The sequence below is a fragment of the Botryllus schlosseri genome, chromosome 3 (assembly GCF_051294905.1).
Source record: "Botryllus schlosseri isolate E-star chromosome 3, Bs_hap1, whole genome shotgun sequence".
NCBI lineage: Eukaryota > Metazoa > Chordata > Ascidiacea > Stolidobranchia > Styelidae > Botryllus > Botryllus schlosseri.
Genome location: NC_137238.1, coordinates 3,660,434 through 3,683,937, shown reverse-complemented (window position 1 = coordinate 3,683,937; position 23,504 = coordinate 3,660,434). Strand labels below are relative to the sequence as shown.

Sequence of the window (23,504 nt, the reverse complement as noted above, 5' to 3'; positions counted from 1 at the left end):
TTTTCTAGACAACTTAGCCGGTGAAATTTGAAAAAATCTTTCAATTTTTCATGATGAATTGAAAATTCTCAACCTTTGATAGTTTCACGTCAACTCGTTGAAATTGAGTCAAATTTGTTCCACAACAGATTTTTAGCTAACCTAACAATTTAAGTTGTTAGCCGCAAAAACGTAAAATAAAGGTACACGAATGAAACAAAGAACAAATGTCTGTCGTTTGTGAATTACGCTTCAATATTTAGGCCCGACATCTAGGTCGTATATGAATATTAAAGAAAAAAGTTTCTAAAAATGGACAGTTCTTTTAATCAGTACTCAACAAGTGTTTCTGTCTACAATTATCTTCCGATTAGGAACAAATATATTTACCTGATGTTGGAAATCTGACTTCGCCGCCTTGGCAATTCATCCGTGCCGTATCGAAAAGAACTAAATCTTTTGATAGTCTAGCCAAGTTCAAGGAGCTGAGTGAGAAGCCACAATTTTTACTGGTCGTTTTTGTGACATTTATAGTCTTGAAGTCTTGAGTTCCCGTTTCTACGGCACCCTTACATGTTGTCTTCATCTTGGCGGTGGATGCTAGGTGCAGCAAAATCAGAATTGTACTTCCGTTGAACATATCGCAATAGGATTTATATATGGGTTCCAATGCAGTAATCATTACATTATCGTTCAAGTATACAGTGCAGTAAAATGGTGTGGACTTTCTAACTTTTGTACTGTTATAATTGATTTCAAACTGTTGACGTCAAGCTTATGTCGAAATTGCCACGTATGAAGCCAGGGGCGTAGCCAGCCGAGAAGAAGCGGATGATATTTGAAGAAAGGGACATTGGGTATTTTTCAAAAGATATATCAAACCCAGTTGTACAATTTAAATACCACACCACAAAGACTGGAAGTCTGGAAAACTACACAACAACCGAACTAAATCATCGCAAATTGGAACAATACATGATAGTTTCCACATCGGACACTTGATTAGCACAATCTGTTATTGTACTATAGGTATCTGCTGTCACTAATGATACAAGCCGAGGTCGTGTGCCTGCTTATTTGAACGCGTAATGGCGAGATCTTCGGCTGCAATCAGCCTTTACGCTTGAGTGCATGCTGCTGCAATGTAACATGATATGCTAAGTACTCCCGTCATCACAGACAAGAGATGAATTAGAGAAACAAAGGTGTCTTCGCATTTATTGTTCTGTTGGAACGCTCATAATCATGAATGAGCAAATATACTAAGATATACGATAGATTTCGCATTCAAGAGGAGGGATATTTGAGCCTGGGAACGGGGGATATTGGACACCAATTACCTCCACCTGTCTACGCCCTTGTATGAAGCACAGTGTTTTATGGCATAATAGCCACTCGATTACATACATTTGATTGGGTATTATTTAATAGATATTTATATTCGGAGCATGCAAATATGTAGTCCTTGTTGGCATAAAGGTTTTGAATTTTGGGACTGCAAGACCTAAGTCATAACAAAGATATCGTTCTGGATACATCGAACCTCCCACTTGTTTAAACATGTCATCTCATCATGATATTGCAGGATAATTCTAAATGTGAGCGGGTGTTCATAGTTTTGAACATTTGAGTGATGCTGCTGTTTCCAATCAGTTATGTTGTTTGATCACTCATCACTCCCAGCCAATATTACAATTCATGATATGCTGTCATCAAACACCTACCTGACTTAATAAGGATACACAGTAGAAAGATAACTTCATATTTTGCAATCTGATGCATGGTTGTTGTCCGACGATCTCTTCTTTTGACTGCGCTCAATTAGCAACTGAAGGTTTCGTAATTTGTGCGGTGGCAGGATCAACAATTTAATGATCCAAATTTTCACTTCCTGGTAAATATTCGGGTGGATTTTAATGATGATGATGATTTGTTGCAGCTTCCTGCCTTGATGTAGTCATCCTGGCTCCCCGCTATAGAGCACCTCTTGAAATTAGTTGTTAGTTTCTCAACTTACGTTGTAGGGTGTGTTATCAATGTGATATGCATTTCAATCCTGGTTATTATTAGCTAGCGTTTAATAATTGTTTGATAAGTCTGTGTTCCTAGTTCCCCGGTGTCGTACCGGTAATAAGTTAATCTCTATACGCTGTCAGTTTCTGGGTTTCTTTGCCACATATTGTCATTCTGTGACGCTCATGCTCTCAGTGGCATAGTAGGGCAGTGGTTCCCAACCTTTTACATCTCATGGTACCCTTTATCCGAAGTTTGAGCCAAAATGCTCCCCTTGGAGAAATCGGCCCTATGATTTAAAACGTTCATTTTTTCCCTCGCAAACACCTGTTGACAGAAGACTAAGACGGGCGCTACATAGTGTTTGTTTCTAGCAGGGACGTTTCAACATTTTGTCGACCTCTAAAAACAATGGGCTTGGTCCCAATCAACACAACTTCTGCCTGTTATGCATGGGTACAACAAGCCTTGAAAAATATCTCTCTCGAAATGAAACTCGAAATCACACCTTTCTTCGTGTTTGTTTTAATCGCGCATCACATTCAGTCATCGTATCCAGCAATTTATATTATCAGGGTTACGCGCTGCCAATTAGCACGAAACGTGTTGCCAATTAGCGAGAGTTGTCTGCGCTGCACTACAGCACGCGATCTCCTGCCGAGTTGGTTTGCCGTTTGTACACGTTTGCCGTTTGTACACGTTTGTACATGCGCTTGGCAGTCCTCGCTGATTTATCGCGTTAACGACAGGCCTGAACAATCGCATATACAACACGCCATGCACGCAAGATGTAATCGCTGGACTAAAAACTATAGTCACAGTTCCAACAGGCCTGGTACGCAATGGCCTGAGCATTCGCATCTGTAATAGGCTTCGTGCGCAAGATGTCGTGTAGCTGGCCTGGACTATCCCGTCGCCGGCCTCGCAGGCTTCAACTGCTATCTACTATCGTTTAGAGCAGGGGTTCTAAACCTGGGGGGCGTGAAACATCTGAAGGGGGGCGCGAAGAAGCGGTCACCGGAAAAAATGTTGCGCGCTTCGCGCGATTTACCTCCAATGCACGCATGTTTCTCTCTATATAGACCCAATTTCATATTTTTTATTCTCTCATAAACATTCATAACCTTAATCCATACCACCAAACAATCTGTTGAGGTTGGTAGCATCCCAGTGGGATTTTGTGATATGACGATGAGGGGGGCGCGAAATTTTTCAACATTAAAAAGAGGGGTGTGTCTAAAAAAAGTTTTAGAACCACTGGTTTAGAGACAATGCCGGTAATTGTATAATGATTAGCGATAATTATGTCATGATTGTTCGACAGTGACATCGCAAAACAGAATGACATACACACCGACAAGATAGCGTAATGGTGAAGCGTCCAGCTTCTTGATCGGTAGGTCGTGGGTTCGATCCCCGGCCGGGTCAGACCAAAGACCTGATTAGTAACATAGCAATGCATAGCATGGAGGGGTGGTGCAAGACTTAGAAAGATGTAAAAGGCTACATCTGCATCTTCCTTGTCCAGCGGCATATGCACATCATGCACTCATGATATGCATATGCGCAGATCGTGTGTATGTGTATCATGAGTCGGTGTATATGCCTCAAAAAACATCAAGGACAAAAATAAACGAAATCCTTTCCTTTCCTTACATCGAATACTAAAACATAACTATTCATGTACTGCGAATGCAAGGTGCGTACTGTGCATGGGTACAGGCTTTTTACCAGAATTTGCATGCCATTTTAAGGGTGCGTATTATACATGGGGGCGTTCTAAACTTGGAAAATTACGGTGTCTTAGTACAATAAAAATACAGTAATGTGTTATAGCGTCTAAATAGCATATTCTTTGATGATCCTCATCGAATGTTGTGCCGAAGCGATTGAAGAATGATTTAGTCAGTTGGATCAAAGTATCAACGTCGACTTTCCATATTTTCAGCATCATAGTTCAGGTGAAGTCAAAACATAATCTAAATTGTCCGCACCGTGCTGTCGAGTGCACAACTTTCAACTACATTTTAGTAAGTTGTTGCTCCTGTTCGCCAATTTGTTGTTCTTCGTCGGCATGCAGTATCTTTTCATTGTGATAAACTTCTTTGTTTCTGCTTCTGCGCAGTATCATCGTTACTCTGCAAAGACAGTAATCGTCAATTCTCATCCCGTTCCGAGGCAATATTATCATCTTCTTACGCCACAACAGTCGCAACCAATGACGTGGGTATAGTGATGCCGGCGATTTGACCAGCGGTGAGGCTTGAGTTTGGCTTTTTAGTTGTTGTCACGGGCTCTTTGTCTGTCACAGGCTCTTTGTCTGAGATGGACTCTCGATCTGAAAACGTTAGATGTTTAGAAATCATAATAACGATAAATTTGCTTTGAATCTTGCCGACGACCAGACTTGTTTAAACCACTGGATTTTTCAAATGCGTAGCTAGAACTAGAACAACTCACTTGTGAAAAGTTTCACTAGAACTAGAACTCGAGACTTTTAAAAATCCGCAGCTTATTCACTGATAATACAAAGTACTGAATTACAAAGATAAGAAATATTTGAGGTTGAATCTGCATTTCAAAAGCCTGGGGTTGCGAACTTGAATTAGTTCCGCCACTGTTAGAATGAGGACTCCGGAGCTAGCAATGGCTACAAGAACATCACACAACAGAACGATTCCCACCAAACGACGATACCTGTTTACTACGTGCAACCAGAACTACAGCTATTCACTTTTCAAAATCCGCAACTAGAATGTCGACTACTCAAAAAACCAGTAGCTAGTTGAACGTCAAGTAACTAGATGGGTACTTTGTACAATTCTCTTGAGGACATATTTCATATGGAGATAATTATATGCAATTGGTGTTCATCTCTTCAATTATGCCTACATGTTTGCAGTATACCAATATCAAATTTTATTAGGTTAGGCCGCCCTGCGAGAATAAAAAGATGAATCAGTTGGGTGAAAAATAGAACATTCATTCCGAGTCACGCATTGATTAGGGCTGTTTAATTGTTAGAGTGAAAAACCGAAGTGGTATCAGGCCACACATTCACGCGGTCTGTTTGAGACAATCAAGTCAACCCCCAAACCCTTATCAGAAATTCTGATTACACTAGCCAACAGCCAATTTGCGTCTGAGATGAATGTGGTCAAACCCGGCTAATTTGGGGTAGCTGATCACGAATATCAACTTGAAATTCATTGATTAGCTGTACTTATAGATATATATGGCACCATGCCAAAACGTGCTGACCATGCACATACACATTATAGTATAGTACCCTAGCATTTGTCAGATTGAATCGTGTTCAGCCGTTTCAATCACAAATGTCATATTTTACATTGGGTTTCTGTACAAAAAGTCATCACGATAAAGGATATATATAGTAAATCAGCAATTGTAAATACCATTTTTGGATTGAGTGTCCAAAAATTAATGAGAATCGATCCTTTTCATATCCGAAGCAAACAAATTTTGAAAATTTGTTGAGCAATGTTATTTGACGCACAAAAGTCCATCATCCAGTGTTTCTCACTCAAATGAGCCGTGACAAACTTGAATGATATCTCACTCAATTGAAATTGATCGAGGTTGAGTCATGAATCATGAAAATAACTCGTAGCTTCTACCACAGAAATACCAAACTAAAGACTGCTACAAAATATGGTCATGATCCTACAGGAATTGCTAACGTTATACGAACTCGACTGTGAAACGGCATTCTCTATTGTGGAAGATGTTCCGTCAGGAGATTTGACCTTGTTTGTCCCGTCCGGCGCAGCTGTTGTAACTCCTCCCTCGTCTCTGGCTGTTTCACTTTTCGCTTGAGATAAGGTATACGAAGCTGTGGAAAAGATGAGCCATAGATTACCGTATAATAATGCCATTTTCACATAGAAGTGGTCAAGCCAGGGTTGTAGCCAAGTGTCAAGATTCCTGGAGTGTCTAGTCGAGTCATTTTCAATTCACCACCAAGTCTAGTCCGAGTCATAGTATTGTGACTCGAGTCCAAGTCATTGTGTTTACTGCTCAGTTTTGAGTTCAATCCAGTTCAACCCACATTTATCAACCCTCCTTGAGTGATATAGAATGACTCGCGCTCATAATATCACCACGTAATAACATAATATCATAATTTTCCTCAATCCAAACAGTTTCTGGTCCTTCTTTCCAAGCATCAGGACGGTTAGACGAAATACCAATGTGGTGACTTCACTATTCTTCGAAGTCACAATGAAATGAAGTGTCTCAGCCGTCCTAGTCTTGAGTCATATCACTCGATTCGAGTGATGCACAATGACTCGAGTACAAGTCGAGTCAATACGCAAGTGACTCAAGTCGAGTCATTTTACGCATTTGAAAAATCACTCTAGTCAAGTCATCAAAAAATTGTGACTCGAGTCATTACAACCCTGGGTCAAACCAGTCAGCTTTGGTACCGAGTAGAATTAATGCTTTAAATTTCTGCTCAATTACAAAAAAAATAGCAATTTTGAAGACATAAAACCTGAACCATCTATGGAGATTACATCGCATGTTGCTAAAATCTTTAGAAAAGTTTTCGATATCAATCTGAACTACTTGTTGAAAAGCTTTAACAACATATAGCTTGTCCGAAACGAGTTGTAGGCTACTGTTGAGCAGTTTTGTAAAACGCTTGCACTGTTACAGACACCTTGCAGAAAAATACGTCCGAAAATTACACTGGCCAACGAAAAAAAATCTTTTTTTCAAGTGAGAAAGATATTTTATTGGTTTCTAGCTATGTTTGGGCTGCTGAGCCCGAAAATGACATCTGTTTCTCTGAATTGGCTCTACTTTTTGAGATATCAATATTTTTAATTTTTTTATTTATTAGTTATACTTGGAATTACGCAGATTTAGAATCTTCTCGGCGATCTGTGCCTCACTCTCTATTTTGAGCACTTTTCCAAACAAAAATGTGGAATATCTCAAAGAATAGAAAATCTAATGTCATATTTGGATTCAGCGACATAAGAATGCCCTAAAACCAGAGTATACAAAGATCCGTAGTATACGAAGAGCATTTTATCTATGTCACAATTTGCGTATTTTTAGCACTTTTCGAACCAAAAATATGGAATATTTAAAAAAATCGAGCCAATTCAGAAAAACTAAAGTCATTTTGGGATTCAGCGACCTAAATATACCCTGAAACCGTTGAAATTTTCTTGGCACCAAAATGTGTGTTGACCAGTGTTATAAATCAATATATAATTTGATGTTTATTTCTATAATTTTGGAATTTAGATATGAAATTCTAATTTATTTGACGGACCGGGAATAACTTTGCCACAGGCTGATGGTTGAGAACCACCGGCCTAGATAACATCGTATGCTTCGATACTATTCGCAAAAATCTTAACAATCTCGACTCTGTTCTGAACGACTCAAATTTTCATGCAATGGAAATCGATGAATATTCGATCACTGGTACCTGTTACAGAGGAAGCGTCTCCATCCTGTGTGGCAGCTAAACTCGTAGGATTCGCTGTTGGAGCTGGCGTGATAATCAGGAGCTTGTATCTTAGTGTAAAAGATGTGGTTTGTTCTTGCACGGTAATTTTTTTTTCCACTTTCTTCTCGATGTCATATCCAGCGCATGTTGGGAAATGATTCCTGACCGTTGCCAAGACATCCTTCTCGGTGTATTCGTTACGCTTCCTTGTGTATACCTTGCATCTGTCCGAGTTGCAGTAATTTTTCTCTTCTGAGCCTTTGACTATAAATTATTTTTATTTATTACAATTCCTATATTGATTTTGGGCCAAGAAATGCTTTGTGATCTATACTTTAAAAACCGGTAAAGGTGGGAAACTGCAAAAGTGATTCTGTTATGATGATATTTACTACTATCTTCATGCCTCATGCTATTCTGGCCGTCATGATGACATTGATGTCTGTTAGGATGCTCGCACGCCCAGACGAACTGATGCACTGTATACCTGCCACTACATACTCTTTGGAAGCAGACTTTTGATTACGTAATAATTATAGTCGGCAGATGTTCAATTTGTTCGTTCACTGCCGAGACAAGGTTATTGTAAAAGCTACGATTAGAGGTGCGTCGTAAGTCAAACAAGTTTTTGCAATACTATGCCAAAAGTTAAGGAGACACTGTACTTCAAGTTCCGATTAGGTTTATTTGAATTATTCCACGTAAAAAAAAGCAACAATTATTGACGATTTTTATCCGCACCACGTTTTTCATCTGCACTGTGATTGTTTTTCATCCGCACAAGTTGAAGGCATTGCTATATTGTATGACACAACTATTGCCATGTTACAGCCGTGAATCAACTTCACCGAATTAATCTCCATGTATAGGCTTGTAATTTCATCACAATCTATACGTTCATCCAGTCAGTTAATGACCGTTAATATGTGAATGGGCTCTTTGTGACACATAGGATACATGCAAATACATATACCCACAGTTTAAAATTATGCAAGAAATCAATATCTTCATGTTGCAACTTTTAGGGCAATTTTTTTGACCTGTTAAATAAATGTCAAAATTGCAAACAAAGTCAAAAATTTTTCACAACCTGCATTTCGTCCGTATCGTAAATTTTGCACTGTCGGTGAGCTTATCAATTGACGTTTTACAGCTTGTAGCCAACTTTATAGGCCTACTGTTGTAGACGGCCCATTGTCTGCTCATCTTGAATCATAAACATTCAAATAAGACAAATAGGTTGACATGGTGTTATGCTCTACGTACCGCAGTATCCTAACACCAACTGAAGCAATACTGTGTTGGCATTGCATGGTTCTTATATCAAGAAGCGCATGATGAACAATTGTGGTGTAGACACCATTGCCAGAATGAAGCAACACGGTTTGTCACCAGCAGTGCACGGACGGACAACTCCAGTGTTGTCAGCCAACAACTGCTACTGGTAAACATTCTTTCTCCATTCTTGGCAAGCTACTTAGTAAGGACAGACACTTTTTACCCGAGAAGGTAGCAAAGTATCTTTCGTTGTACTACAACAGATTTTAATTATTTTTACCATAATTCGGGATGTAACTACTGGAATTCTTCATAGGTCCAGATTTCGTAAAAATAAAAGTTTTTCTATGAAAAAATTGGTCAGTTTTTGAGTCAAAAAAGTTTTTTCAGGCCCAACTACTTCGTAAGGACTGACAGTTCGAACCAGAAAGGAAGATAAGTAGTACAAGTCTAACATGTGGAAAAACACATAATTTGCATACGCTAGGTCAATATATGGTCCAAAATTAAGTTTTTTAAGGTCAGCAATTGTCAAAATTTTGATTTTTTTAAGTAAAAAAAAATTGCTCTAGTCATTAGTAAATTACGCTTTAATATCTACACCAGATATCTTTGTCATATATTGGCATTAGAGAAAAAACGTTCTCAAGAATAGACAGTGTTTCTAATCGGTACTTCACAAAGGTTTCTGTCCACAATTATCTTTCGATCAGAAACAAACATACTTAATACTTACCTTCTGTTGGAAATCTGACTTCGCCGCCTTGGCAATTCATCCGTGACGTTTCGAATAAAACTAAATCTCTCGATAGTTGACCCAAGTTCAAGGACCTGAGGCCAAAGTTGCAACTGGTATTGGTCTTATTTGTGACATTTAGTGTCACGTTGTCTGGAGATCCCGATTCTGTGACATGCGCACATGTTGTCCTTAGAGTCGTGGCGGTGGAGGCTAGGTGCAACCAAATTAGAAGTGTTCTTCAGTTGAATACGACAGAATAGGTTTAATACACGGGTACCTTTTCATAGAGTAGATTTTTGGAACATTGGGTCCAGACTATTCTTTTCATGCATCGAGCACTACAATATCCCGTACAGTGCAGTAAAAATGGTATATACTCTTTCACCGTTATAAATGATTTCAACCTGACTATGTCAAACTTATTTCAAAATTGCCAGGTATTAAGCACAGTGTTTTCTGGCATAATAGCCAATCGATTATATGTATATTTGATTGCGTATTGTTTGATGTTTATATCTACTTTTAGCATGCGAATATGTGATCGTTTTTGGCATAGCGATTTAGAATTTTTGTACTGCAAGCCTCCAAGTCATGACAAACATAACGTTCTGCATACATTGAACCTTCCACTTGTTGGACCATCATATTTCATCATGATATTTCAGAATAATTCTAGACGTCAACTGGCCACTATTCCAATATTCTCAATTCATATTATGCTATTGAATTAAAACTTACCCGTTCGAATAAGGATGCACAGTAGAAAGATGACTTCATATTTTGCAACCTGATGCATGGTCGCTGTTCCCCGATCTCTTCTCTTCACTGCACTCAATGAGCAACTAATGGTTTCAAAATTTCTACAGCGGCACGATCAACAATTTAATGTTTCAACTCTTCACTTCCTGATAAACTTTCAGATGGATTTTAATGATAATGATGATTTGTTCTACCTTCCTGCCTTGGTGTAGTCATCCTTGCTCCCCGCTATAGAGCACCTCTTGATATTCGTTGTGAGTTTCTCAACTTACGTTGAAGGGTGTTTTATCTTGAATGCGGCATACATTCCTATCCTGGTCATTAGTAGCTAGTGTTCAATAATTGTGTAATGGGTCCGTGCGTCTAGTTTTCTGGTACCGGAAAGCTGCATTGTGATTGTGAAAGATTAACATCTTATCGGTTGCCGGTGAACCCATCCCTCGGTAAACCCAGCCTTACAAACCCAGCCCTCGGTAAACCCAGCCCTCGGTGAACCCGGCCCTCGGTGAACTCGGCCCTCGGGAAATTTTGTATTCACAAGCGTGCGGGGGAGATAACGCGACGCTCACATACTTCACAAAGCGTGCGGGGGAGATAACGCGACGCTCACATACTATACAAGCGTGCGGGGGAGATAACGCGACGCTCACTTACTTACATACTTACTGGGATATATTAGGGTTGCCGGAGGTGGGATATTCGGGTTGCCGGAAGTGGGATATTAGGGTTGGGGGAGGGGGGATATTAGGGTTGCCGCAGGTGGGATATTAGGGTTGGCGGAGGTAGGATGTTAGGGTTGGTGGAGGTGGGATATTAGGGTTGGTGGAGGTGGGATATTAGGGTTGCCGGAGGTGGGATATTAGGGTTGGTGGAGGTGGGATATTAGGGTTGCCGGAGGTGGGATATTAGGGTTGGGGGAGGGGGGATATTAGGGTTGGTGGAGGTGGGATATTAGGGTTGCCGGAGGTGGGATATTAGGGTTGGGGGAGGGGGGATATTAGGGTTGGTGGAGGTGGGATATTAGGGTTGCCGGAGGTGGGATATTAGGGTTGGGGGAGGGGGGATATTAGGGTTGAGTTCACCGAGGTCTGAGTTCACTGGTAAGCCCACAATCAATGTGGCACCACATGCTGCACGCATCGCATTTCAATGACTGCGTGATCTACACATGCCCTGACCTCCTTACAAGATCGACAAATCAGTTGATAATAACATTATTAGTTTAATAATTCATAATAATACTTGTTAATACACTTAATTACAAAAGTTCCCGAGGGCCGAGTTCACCGAGGGCTGGGTTTATCGAGGGCTGGGTTTACCGACGGCTGGGTTCACTGGTAATCATCTTATCTTGTCACCATTGTCCCAACTTATAAATTGAAGAAACCCGGCCAATCGGTGCTGGTCGGCAACTCTTACTTTTCCTGCTTTGTATGGCACATACATGATTCTTCTTTGAAATCAAGTACTAATTACGCTGATTCTTAAATAGATGGCTGGCGGCAGATTAGGACAACTAGCAGTTTTTCTGGTTTTCCAAATTAGTTTAGCATTATAGCTATACATTTTTATACATACAGGAATTAAAATTATAACTGCACATCGTTTCCAAATTAGATTATAATTGGAATTTTAGCTACTCATTTTTTTCCGAATTAGATTGAAATTAGAATTTCTGAATTCGCGAAAACCTCGATATTGAATGAAGTTCAGTTCGTATCAAACCAGAACTCATCCTCGTATGCATGAAAATAGAAAATGTCTGTGCATCATGCTCGTTTCGCACTATACAGTTCCCATGTAACATTGTCAGGAAAAGCAGAAATTAGATTTGAATTGAAATTATACGGTAGCATAGAAGTATTTCATAGATTAGAATTATAATAAGAGCAGAGACATTTCACTTTAATTGGTCTAATCAGTCAACGGGGGAATCATCAGAGAACTTAACACATAGAGGTGTAATATCTGCTTCTTTATTCCTTTTAACATTACTATTTCCTGCTCGGCCTGTCTGGATGCAATTATATTTCTGCTGTCTACAGTAAATGCCTGATCTACAATCAAATACTGATTTTGTGGATTTTTCAATAGGACACTGTCAGTAGTCGACCTGGCAGTGAGTAAAACTATCCACAATGTTAGGCACATATCAGTTGCAGCCAGCGATATATTTTTCATTCATGTCGTTAAGCAACGCGGTTTGCTTCTGTCGATAGCTTTTATTGATACACAAACATTCATAGATCGCAAACAGGAGAGAATTCCCACGCAATTGGCAAGCTCCAAAAGCAAAATATAATAAGGGCAACTGCCATACACTTATGAACAACTGTTACTTGAAATGACCTGTTCCTGACCTGTTCTATTGGTCATAATTGTCTATGAATAGATAAGGCCAATAAGATGTGCCAATGTATATCAACGTAAACGATCAAATAGTCTTGTACATGTCTCACCAAATACTGAAGGGGTTCAAGCTCCTGTTTTTATAAGCAATGATTCACTTGAGTGTGTAAGTACTAAATATATGTTGACAATGATAGAGATATCAGGGTTGCTTAAAAACAAGAGATGATTGACTTAGCATGTCTGACAACAGATTTGTAACACCCGGGCTTGATGACAAGCAACAAAAGCAACAATACAATTTTCTCCCAAAAATTCTTGACAAAAACGGAGAAAATTTGTACATAATCTAACTAGGCTCGCAGTACCTGACGGTCGGCATAGTTTGATCAGGTGCTATCACATTTTTTAGGCCATGCATAGATTGTCAGATCAAATCGGAAAGCTATTTGAACCAAGCTGCTGGCTTGTCTTTGTAGAAATACAGTATTATTGTGCTGTCAATTCTTGGCAAGTGACATGCTGCAATTGTTTGAGTTAAATAAATTATGCTGTAATGACTGTAGTAGAAATATCCATTAACTACCACCAGTCATTTGTTCAAATACAATAATGCTAACAACTTATTTTACCCGTCTAAAATTTTATAGAGTTTTCAACGCCAAATGGTTTTTTCTGTTGATTCTGATATCGCCAAGTACCATGTCATCATTCAGCATCATAATTACAGTATCATCAGGATGAGTAAAGCTGCTCACACTATCCAACCCAGTTCACAACTTTCAGCTACATGTAGGTAATTTGTTGGCCGGGCTGTACTTTGGTTTCTTCCTTCCTATCGAGAGACATTATCCTTGCGTGACGATGAATTATCCCGTTTCTTCGTCTGCTCAGTATCAAACTTGCTCTATGAAAATAGAATTTACTCATATCTCTTCAAGGTGATATCGTTTGAATTTTGGACTACTTACAGAATCGCAAGACTTCCCAATGCCGGAGGTACGGCAATAGCTGCGATCTGGCCGCCAGTTAATTTCGACATCAAACTTTCAGTTGCAGCAGGTTGTTGGCTCGAGGTCGACTCGAGATCTAAAGTAATATCCTGGATTATACAGAGTTTTGGAATAGATTTAGCTATAAATTTACTCTGGCTGTCCCCAACATCACAGATTTATGTCGCGACCAATATTGGTTTTCCGAAATATTATGCCACCGTATTAACGATATGACACTTTTCTCCCCTTATTTTCCCATTTACAAAAGTTAATATATTAGAATGGAAAGCGCACATATTATTATATGTCACTTATAGCCTTACAAAAGTCAAAACTGAAATTTCACAGAGTAATAGAGCCACTGTATTAAATCAGTTACTATGGTAAACAGTCAAATTCACTCTTATCACAAGAAGAAGTTCAATACAAACTTGATACGTCCGACTGTGTGGCTTTAGTGACGTCTGTCTTCTCATCCGGCACTGCTCTTGTGCCTTCTCCCTGTTCTGTGGGCTTTCCGTCTGTGACCGGTCCATTTTTCGTTTGTGATACGTCGGCGGGAGCTGTGACAAAGATAAACCATTCATTGGAACAGTATGTGTCCGGTTGCACAGCACATACATCTACTTTTTGTGTTCACCTGATACGTTACGAATTTTAGCCAAGCTCCAATGAAAGTTTCACAATCAGAAATATTCAAAATACAGTTATGTACATGAAAAACTTGATAATCTAAAGTCTACTGCTACTGTCGCGGATGCTGATTATTTGGCCTGTTTTATTTTTGATGTGTTATACGTAGGTTGTAGATTATTACTTGTCAAAGTAGAAGAGATGGTGTCTTTTTCCACATCTGGTATTGCTGTTGTGTCTACTCCCTTTGCTCTTTGTCCTATGTTTGTCACTGTTTCGAGATCCGTTTGTGGTAAGCTTTGTGAAACTAAAACGAAGATATTTTGTGAATCGCTTATCCTCTATGAAGACTGAACAGTACTACTCCCATATTTTTATGGCAAATTTGTATCGACAATTCACTAAATTACGTTAGTAATTCCTGATTCGGAATAAGAGATGCTGAAATGTTAACGTACCTGTCTTAATTCTAAATGACCAATTCTATAGCATCCTTACCTGTTGTCAAGGAACGGTCTATGTTATCAGCCAATGCGAAAACTCGAGAAGATGCAGTTGTTGCTGTTGGAATACTGAAAAGCTTGTATCTTAGGGTTAAGGCTGTAGTTGATCTTGTTACGATTATGTCCCGTTTATATTTCGGCCTGATGACGTAGCTGGTACAATTTGGAAACTGGCCGCGAACCACTCCCAATACATCTTCCCTGGGATAGGTCTTGAGGAATCTTCTGTACACCATACATTCTCCCACAATGTTGTTGCAATAATTCCTCGTTTCATAATCTTAAACATTAAAGACACTTTGGTAATGTAATTACAATATATGCCCCGATCCATCCTACATATGTATGAGCCAGTGTTATCCTTTGTATGCAATTGAATGCGGACCGTCATGACACGGTTGTGGTACTAACTGATTTTTATGGAAATCTTTTCATATTTTCGAATCGTCTGTTCACTTTGAAGAAGGACTCTGCCTGTTGGTGCTATGTGGCCGTAAATACTGCAGCAATATGTAGGTTTCAACTGATATATATTTGTTGATAATGTACAACATCAGGACGGTCATCAAATAGCCTCTATTTGGTCTTGTTTGAATGCTGTTTTATGACAAGATATATTACCAAGCGCTATAGTTGAATTGTTACTGGCAGCTCTCGGATTAATTGACATCATGATATGCATAAAGATTTTTCCTGCCACTTTTTCCCTCAGTTTACCCGTCATGTGAACACGGTGTTTGACTTTATCACAATAACTTTGAGAGTTGGTTATTTGAACCGAAAATGTTGAAAAGCAATGGTCTAAATCAGGGGTTTGTAAACTGGGTCCATTATGTCATAAAGTAACTATAAAGCAGATTACCCATTGAGAATGACGTCGTGATTGAGGCTTGACTACCTTGTCTAGTATGGTCATTAGAAATAACTTTTTTTTTTCGGTTACCGGGGATTGGCAGAATAAATTGTTACATTGCCTAAAATAACTCTGCACACCAAATTTAGTTCAATTCATACCAGTAGAAGCCCACGCAGAGCCAATTGATATTTATTATTAATTATAACAATAAAAATACTCTATATTTAAAAAAATTTACTGTTAACCTCGTGGAATTGTTGAGTTTTTCTACGAAAACGATGAAGAGCAAATTTGACGCAAATCCGACCCGTAGAAGCGGAGTTACTTGAGTTTTCCAATAATTATTCTGGGTTTTCCCACTGTCAATGGAATTTTTGCAAATTTAAAACTTTCAACTGCAGTAACTTCACTTCTACCGGGTGGAAGTGAGCAAAAATTGTTATGCGTCGTTCTTTTAGGCAACTTAACACTTTTGAGGTTGACAGTAACATTTTAAAATTTGTATTTTTTAACAATAGATTCAAAACTTTCAATTGGCTCTGCGTCTGCTTTTACTGGTTGAAATCGAGCCAAATATGGTGTGCAGCATGTTTTTAGGCAACCTAACAATATAATTATTGAATCTTTGGAATCTAAAAAAAAATTTTTGAACGAATCTTTATTGTTCAGTTCTTATCTTTTATTTAAGCATGGGATAGGTTAAAGAGAGTTGACCTTGATGTGATGACGTTGCAGTTATTGACATCTGGAATTTCCGGCGTACGCGTAATTCCGAACAATAGGGAAGAGTACTAACTTTTTTTCGGAGAGGTGTAAGGAAACTTGACAGTTCCTCCGCCTTTACAATTCAGCCGTGCTGTATCGAATAGAATAACATCTCTGGATAGGTCGACCAGGTTAAGACTTTCTAGGTCGAATTTGCAATTTCCTCCAGTCTTTTTCGTGACGTTTATGGTCCGGAAGTCCATCCCTCCCTCTTGTTGCACTTTACATGTTGTAGTTAGGAACTTCGAAGTTGACGCAGTGAGTCCTGAGCGATATCATTTGAAAAAGTTCATTTCCGTATCATATTTCACATAATGATGAATAGACAAACTTCGAGTTCTGGTTACTATGAGCAGCATTAATATCTACTTATCGATTCATATCCAACTGTATCAGTAACATTTCTAGAGTCTTATGATTAGTGTTGTGTCTGTGATTGATACTGTAAACAATTTTATCATTCATCAACAGTCAGCATTTCTAGTTTATTTCCTAAGGCACCCTTATCCGACTTCAGATCAGACATGTATCTTGTATCTTCGAAATATCAACATGACTACATTAATTTGGGATTCACCATATTAACCAATACATGGTGTAGATCAGAGTTGGATCAATTACATTATTTCAGTTCAATTACAATTACAATTACAATTACTTTCATGCATGTTTTAATTACATTACAATTACAATTACTCCATGCTAAAAATATCAAATTACAATTACAATTACAATTACTCCTTGCATGCTTCAATTACATTACAATTACAATTGCTGCTGTTGAACATGTAATTGAATAATCATAAATTCAACCGTGCTCCTTGACAACCGTAGCGTCGTAATAAACAACAATTCAAGTATTCATGTTTCATTCATGATACGCAAATACCCGTTTATTGATAAAAAGAAAAAACGTTTTCGAACTATACCAGTATGCAGTATGTCGTTGAAAAAAGTATTATAATATATGCACGTGTTGGAATTGCGTATATAGTATATAATTAAAGAAATAATATTATTTTTATCAAGGGACGTAGGAATTAGGATGAGGAGTAAAAACAAAACCGTGCTTTGTCAGACAAGACGTTATATAATATCCAGTGGTATGGTTAGTTAGCCAGACGAAGTAACGATGCAGCATCGTGATCTGAAATCGTATTGTAGATTGCCAACCCACGGATAGATTCGCAAGATGTGAGTCACGGATGAATGCACCGACAAACGTACTGCAGAGCCGGCTAAAAGCAGCAAACTTTGTAGTCCTAGAGCTGGCGATCCAACCGTCCAAATTTGATGCATCTGTTCTTTATCGTAAGCTATTGATGTACTAATTCCGAAATTACAAATTAAAATCTCGTCAGGGCAATGTAACTGCTCCAAAATAGCCGTTTAAGGCCGACTGTTCTGAAAAGTGAGAGCGCCGCAGCAGCATGACCACAACAATGATCAATTACGCCCAGCGATTGTTCAGAACAATGCCGATTCCCAGACTTTCACGACTATTTTGGGATGGTACCATTGCCTGGAAATATACTTTTATTGCGGAATCAGTGCGACACTAGCTTTCGATTAGGACCATACATATCAAATTTCTACGCTTGGATCGCCAGCTATGGGACTATCAATTCTGCTGCTTTTAGCCGGCTCAGCAGTTCGCTTCTCGGCGTATTCAATCGTGAGTCAGCATAGCGGTAAAAATAAAAAAACTTCGCCCGCAAGGGCGCAGTCAAGGGCTTCCGCGAATGGATCCACCAATTTCCTTGTCGACATTTAAAGAGAATGCATTATAAGTCAATTATTTTATGTTGTGCTTGTCAGGTCTCAATAGCAATTTAATGTAATTGAAATTGTAATTGAGCAAAATTTTTGTCAAATTACAATTACAATTACAATTACACAAAATAAAAATGGTTCAATTACAATTACATTACAATTACATTGAAAAATGTAATTAATTACATTCAGCTCAATTACAAATTACAATTGGTCCAACTCTGGTGTAGATCAGGGGTTCGCAAACTTTATTGCAGAAACAAAAGCAAACTTGTTCACCGCGATTCTGCCTAGAATACTATTTAATCTGTTGGAGGTCTAGCCAAGTTCACAGAGCTGAGATCAAAGCCACCACTGCTACCCATCTTGTGACTTGTCTAGTCTTGAAGGCCTTTGTTTCCGATTCTATAACATTCTGACATGTTATTGTCGGAATCTTGGTAGTGAATACAGGATGCACCAAAATTCGGATATGTGAGGCAAAATCATCTTCTGAATATATAGAACCTCCTTCTTGGCGAAACATCTCATCTCATACTGTGATGTTGGGCGATATTGTTAAGATCCCGCGAGATGTTCAAAGTTCCTAATGATTTAGTAACACCAACCGTTCCCATTAATTTCGTTGTCTTTTCATTCCAGCCAATATTAATATTCATATTGTATTAGTAAAACACTCGCCTGTTTGAATAGGGATCCACAACATCAAGACGAATTTGTATTTTGTAATCTGATGCATGGTGATGGTTCCACGATCTCTTCTTTTGACTTCACCTAACAAAGCGACTGATATCTTCTGAGCTTTGGTTTCGTAATGTTTGCTGTAGAATCATTTACTGTAGAACTATTTAATGTTCCATATTTTCACTTCCTGATCAACTTTATGATAATGATGATGTGCTGCAGCTTCCTGTGTTGACCTAATCGTCCTGGCTCCTGCAAGAGAACCACTCGGCAGGGGGCGTTGCTCGTAGGCGGGCTGCTCTTTCAAGCCATCTTCTAATGTGCTGATGAGTAATAATCGAAAGTAAATGTAGGTAATCGCTCAGTTGAAACTGAGTGCATTGAACATCTTGGTCTCTGTTGTTACGTTACACTTTTCCCTGTTTGTTTACATTTTGAATCTATTCAAATCCCTTTGGTGTGCCGATAACTCTTGAAAAAGGGTATCCGAAAAGAGTGTAAGTTTAAATAAATGTCTTGCTGCATGCAATGGATGTTGCAATGAAAGCAATCTTCAAGTGCTGTATCGCAAACCAGCTATTTAAGGCACTTAAAATGTTTGCTGTTGGTCTGAATCTCCAATAGACACTGGCAATAGAGACAGAGAATCTGCAGCCTCGTTTCAAAATCAATCTCTCTAATATGGCATCGATGTTTTTTGTAATTTGACGTGGTCGCAAGTGGCGCGGCCCTGTTTGCGATAACGTTTTGCTGCCATTGATAGTGTCACTGTTAAGACTCATCCTAACATCATATGAACTGATCAACTCTACCTTAGTGCATTGGTGTATTAGTGTTAATGTGGGATACATTTCCATGGAGGTTATATAATTGTGTTCTATAATGAAGCACTGCGTTTCTAATTTCCATTTGCAGTATAGGTGGTGAATTTATTTCAATGCATCGCCAGTTCCTGTGTTCCTCCCCATTCAATTGAACACATATGGCCCATGATGTTTTGACTCAGTCTCTGTGTCGTAAAGGTGTACCTTGAGCCAAATAAAGTACCATGGACACCAAATTGTAAGAGTAAGTTATTTATTACAACAATGAAGTGAACTTATCTACAAAGGTCACCCTAAACACAAAAAACCAATCATTTGGCCTACTTATATCACTATAAGGTTTGACAGTTTTCGTGGCTGAATGGTTGGAGCACCGGTTTAGCCCCATTGCATTACTGTAAAATGGGTGGGATTGCATCTTCATATTGCGCGGAACGAATGACAGTCATTCGTAATTTACGCTTTCATATTTATATCCGACATCTACGTCGTATATGAATATCAGAGATCAAATGTCTTCAAGAGAAGACAATGCTTTTTATCAGTACTCCACAAAGTTTTCTATCCACAATTATCTTTCAATGAGGGCCTAATATACTTACTTCCTAATGGAAATCTGACTTCGCCGCCTTGACAATTCGTCTGTGCCGTATCGAAGACAAGTAAATCTCTTGACAGTTGAGTTAAATTGAAGAAGCTGAGTGAAAATGTGCGACTTGTATCTGTCTTTTTTGTGACATTTAGTGTCTTGGAGTCTCGAGTTCCCGATTCTACGACATTCGTACATGTTGTCTTTAGAGCAGGGGTCGCCAACTCAAAACGGGTCGCGGGCCACTTTCCAAATCTCGTGGCGGCCGCGGGCCGCATGAACTCTATATCGATATAAATAGGCAACCACGTTCTAAAACTCTACGTCAGTACAACTTTGTGCTACCTAACAACTGTATAGTGACCCTAAAGAAGTAATATTTTATTGAAGGAATACAAATATAACAAAAAATCATTATCATCGATTTTATTTTATTTTGAACTCTGAGCTGTGCAGGATACCTGGAAACGCTTTTCAGCAACTAAGGAATCGATATTGGGGTCAGCAAGATACGTTACTTGCTGAAAGACCATTTCCACGTAAAGCTTGAAATTGTGGGGAAGCGCTACGCCAGTGGTTCTCAAACTTTTTTAGACAGCCCCATTTGTGATACTGAAAAAATTCGCGCCCCCCTTATTGTCATATCACAAAATGCAACCAGAATGCTAGCAATCCCAACGAATAGCTTGACGGCACGGAAGGGTATGACTGTTGACGAGAGTTCTATAATATGAATTCCATACTATACACAGAGCAACAACTACAAATATGTGGTAAATCGCGCCAAGCGCGAAAAAAATTTCAGCTGGACGCAGCTCCTTGGCTCCGTCAGAGGCTTTCACGCTCCCACAAGGAGGACGCGTCCCTAGCTCAAGAACCACAGCCCTGAGCCGTTTTCTAAGCGTCGCGGTCTTGTCAGTGTTTGGGCCGTTGCATGTCAAGGCAATATGCTCAATTGCTCATTCATATTAGCTGATTCTCCCTCGATGGAATGCTGTTGCCATCGTCACAGCCATTTTAGCTATTGTGACGGATAGTGATGTTGGGCAACGGAGAATAGCTTATTTGGAAACAACAAAAACAACAATATGTTGAACGGTAGTCAATTTCATCATTTCAAAATGGTTTTCTTAGCTTTCTTCCGAAATCTTAAACCAAGTCGCGGGCCGCACAATAGGACCTCGCGGGCCGCGTGTTGGTGACCCCTGCTTTAGAGGCTTGGCGCTGGAGGCTAGGTGCTGCAAAATTTGTAACATTCTTCTGTTGAGTACAACTCAATAGGATTTATGTATGGGTGCCTTCGCATTGAGCAGATTTCTGAAACATGTGTCCAAGAATATATTTTTATTGCAGCGAGGATTACAATATCGTGCAGTAAAAATAGTGTAGACTCATTCACTGTTATAAATGATTTCGACCTGATTTCGACCATTTCAAAATCGTCATTATCAAACACAGTGTTTTATGGCAAAATAGCCACCCGATTATATACATTTGATTGGGTATTTTCTAATATTATTGTATAGTTTGAATGTGCAAATATGTGACACTGGTCGGCATAAAGCTTGGGAATTTGAGGATAGCAAGACCTAATTCATAACAAAGATAATGTTCTGGATACATTGAACATCCTGCTTGTTGAAACATCATATCTCATAATGATACTGCAAGTTAATTCTAGATGTCGACAGGTGTTCATTGTTCTGAACGCTTGATTGATGCGTATCCCATGAATTATGTTGTTTCATCACTCATTCATCACTACCAGCCAATATTCCAATTCATAATATGCTTGCAGAATAAAACTTACCTGTTTGAATAAGGATGCACAGCAGAATGACGACGTTATATTTTCCAATCTGATGCATGGTTGTTGCCTAGCGATCTCTTCTTTTGACTGCGCTCAATGAGCAACTGATGGTTTCGTAATTTCTGCGGGGACAGGATCAACAATTTAATGTTCCAACTTTTTACTTCCTGATAAACTTTCAGAGGGATTTGAATGATAATGATGATTTGTTGCAGCTTCTTGCCTTGGTGTAGTCATCTTGGCTTTCGCTATAGAGCACCTCTTGAAATTAGTTGTGAGTTTCTCAATTTACTTTGAAGGGTGTGTTATCTTAAATGTGGCATACATTTCAGTCCTCGTCCTTATTACTTAATGTTCAATAATTTCATAATGGGTCTGTCTGTCTCAATTTCTGTGTTTCTTGGCATCCACTTGGCGATATGTTATCAATATGTGACGATGATGCTCTCAGAATCACAGCATCACAATGGGGCATGACAGAGGCATGGGCGATTTTGCAATCCACGCGTATGCACTAAACCTTGCCCATTCATATAATTACTAAGGAGATTTTTTTGTAATTAAAATAATTTAAATTTTGACAATTTTTCACTTGTAAAAACTTAATTTCGACAAAATTTTGGCTGGTGTATACAAATTCGGTGTTTTTGCACCTAATGTTAAAATTGTAGTACATATCTTCATTTCTGGTTGGAACTGTCTGTCCTTATGAAGTAAAAAAAAACTTTTTTGACTTGAAAACTGAAAAATCTTTACATGTAAAACTTCCTTTTAACAAAATCTGTGCCTATGAAGAATCCAGTAGTAATAATAAAAATTTGTTGTATAACAACGAAAGATGCTTTCCTACATTCTCGGGTAGAAAATATCTGTCCTTAACGAGTTGCTTGCCAAGAGTGGAGAAAGAACGTTCAACAGCATCCATTGTTGGCTGACAACACTGAAGTTGTGAATACACTGCTGGTGACACACCGTGTTGCTTCATTTTGTTGTCTACATCACAAATTTTATCAAGTCCTTCTTGATGTAAGAATCATGCAATTATTGCAATGCCCAGACAGTCTTGCTTCAGTTAGGATATTGTGGTACGTTGAGCATAACACCATGTCAACCTATTTGTTTTATTTGACCGTTATGATTCACAATGAGCAGACAAAGGGCCGTCTACAACGGTAGGCCTATAAAGTAGGCTACAAGCTGTGAAATGTCAAATGATAAGTTCACCGACAGTGCAAAATCTACGATACAAACAGGATGCAGGTTGCAAAAAAATTTCGACTCTGTAAACTATTTTGACAATTATCTGACCTAATGCTGCAATTTTGACAAAATTTCGACTTATTTTGACATATTACCAACGCTCTGCATGATACTTCTAGTTCTCAAATCCTAATAGAGTAATAATTATGATGATTTGAGTCGAGTAATGATAGATTAGTTTTTCGGACTAATAACATTGTACGCCCC

At 38.9% G+C, this 23,504-nt stretch overlaps 4 protein-coding genes across 15 annotated transcripts in view; 1 reads left to right on the top strand and 3 right to left on the bottom strand.

The window, feature by feature from the left end:
* The window catches only part of LOC145435607 (uncharacterized), a 29,072-nt gene extending 24,883 nt beyond the window's left edge, over positions 1–4,189 (bottom strand). Inside the window, exons 1-2 of one of the 5 annotated variants that reach the window (XM_080312895.1) lie at positions 1,704–2,447; positions 370–579 (exon numbers count right to left, since the gene is read on the bottom strand). In XM_080312895.1, coding sequence (XP_080169021.1) covers positions 370–579; positions 1,704–1,761 — 268 coding nt within the window. In that variant the 5' untranslated portion in view covers positions 1,762–2,447. Of the gene's footprint in view, positions 1–369 lie in introns of all 5 variants that reach the window. The other 4 variants (XM_080312898.1, XM_080312894.1, XM_080312896.1 and 1 more) reach the window with 4 other exon arrangements.
* Positions 1–23,504, top strand: part of LOC145435605 (activating signal cointegrator 1 complex subunit 3-like) — a 193,456-nt gene that overhangs the window by 49,288 nt on the left and 120,664 nt on the right. The gene's annotated exons all lie outside the window — the stretch shown is intronic.
* LOC145435615 (uncharacterized) lies at positions 3,060–22,301 on the bottom strand. Of its 4 annotated transcripts, none has more exons than XM_080312917.1 (6): positions 22,038–22,301; positions 9,495–9,707; positions 7,460–7,738; positions 5,705–5,845; positions 4,192–4,330; positions 3,060–4,130 (listed from the first exon to the last, which is right to left on the bottom strand). In XM_080312917.1, exons 1-6 carry the CDS (start codon positions 22,093–22,095, stop codon positions 4,013–4,015), a joined length of 948 nt encoding a protein of 315 aa, XP_080169043.1. In that variant the 5' UTR covers positions 22,096–22,301; the 3' UTR covers positions 3,060–4,012. The 4 variants fall into 4 exon arrangements, with proteins under 4 accessions (XP_080169043.1, XP_080169041.1, XP_080169042.1 ...); XM_080312915.1 differs by having other exon boundaries at positions 7,460–7,744; positions 22,038–22,289; XM_080312916.1 differs by lacking the exon at positions 22,038–22,301 and adding an exon at positions 10,236–10,368 and having other exon boundaries at positions 7,460–7,744.
* LOC145435613 (uncharacterized) lies at positions 12,407–20,049 on the bottom strand. 2 transcript variants are annotated; one of them, XM_080312910.1, is made up of 7 exons: positions 18,812–20,049; positions 16,389–16,622; positions 14,732–15,016; positions 14,418–14,540; positions 14,032–14,163; positions 13,577–13,694; positions 12,407–13,512 (listed from the first exon to the last, which is right to left on the bottom strand). In XM_080312910.1, the coding sequence occupies exons 1-7, from the start codon at positions 18,867–18,869 to the stop codon at positions 13,392–13,394; spliced, it is 1,071 nt and encodes a 356-aa protein (XP_080169036.1). In that variant the 5' UTR covers positions 18,870–20,049; the 3' UTR covers positions 12,407–13,391. The 2 variants fall into 2 exon arrangements, with proteins under 2 accessions (XP_080169036.1, XP_080169038.1); XM_080312912.1 differs by lacking the exon at positions 14,418–14,540.

Excerpts from the sequence above, each read along its gene's own strand:
- LOC145435613 (XM_080312910.1), bottom strand. The coding sequence starts at position 18,869 with ATGCATCAGATTACAAAATACAAATTCGTCTTGATGTTGTGGATCCCT. Across the intron at positions 14,541-14,731 it reads AGACCGTTCCTTGACAACAG|TTTCACAAAGCTTACCACAA; the intron begins GTAAGGATGCTA and ends TCTTCGTTTTAG. Across the intron at positions 13,513-13,576 it reads TTGGGAAGTCTTGCGATTCT|AGCAAGTTTGATACTGAGCA; the intron begins GTAAGTAGTCCA and ends CTATTTTCATAG.
- LOC145435615 (XM_080312915.1), bottom strand. The coding sequence starts at position 22,095 with ATGCATCAGATTGGAAAATATAACGTCGTCATTCTGCTGTGCATCCTT. Across the intron at positions 7,745-9,494 it reads AGTCAGATTTCCAACAGAAG|TCAAAGGCTCAGAAGAGAAA; the intron begins GTAAGTATTAAG and ends AATAATTTATAG. Across the intron at positions 4,331-5,704 it reads GAATGCCGTTTCACAGTCGA|ATCGAGAGTCCATCTCAGAC; the intron begins GTTCGTATAACG and ends TAACGTTTTCAG.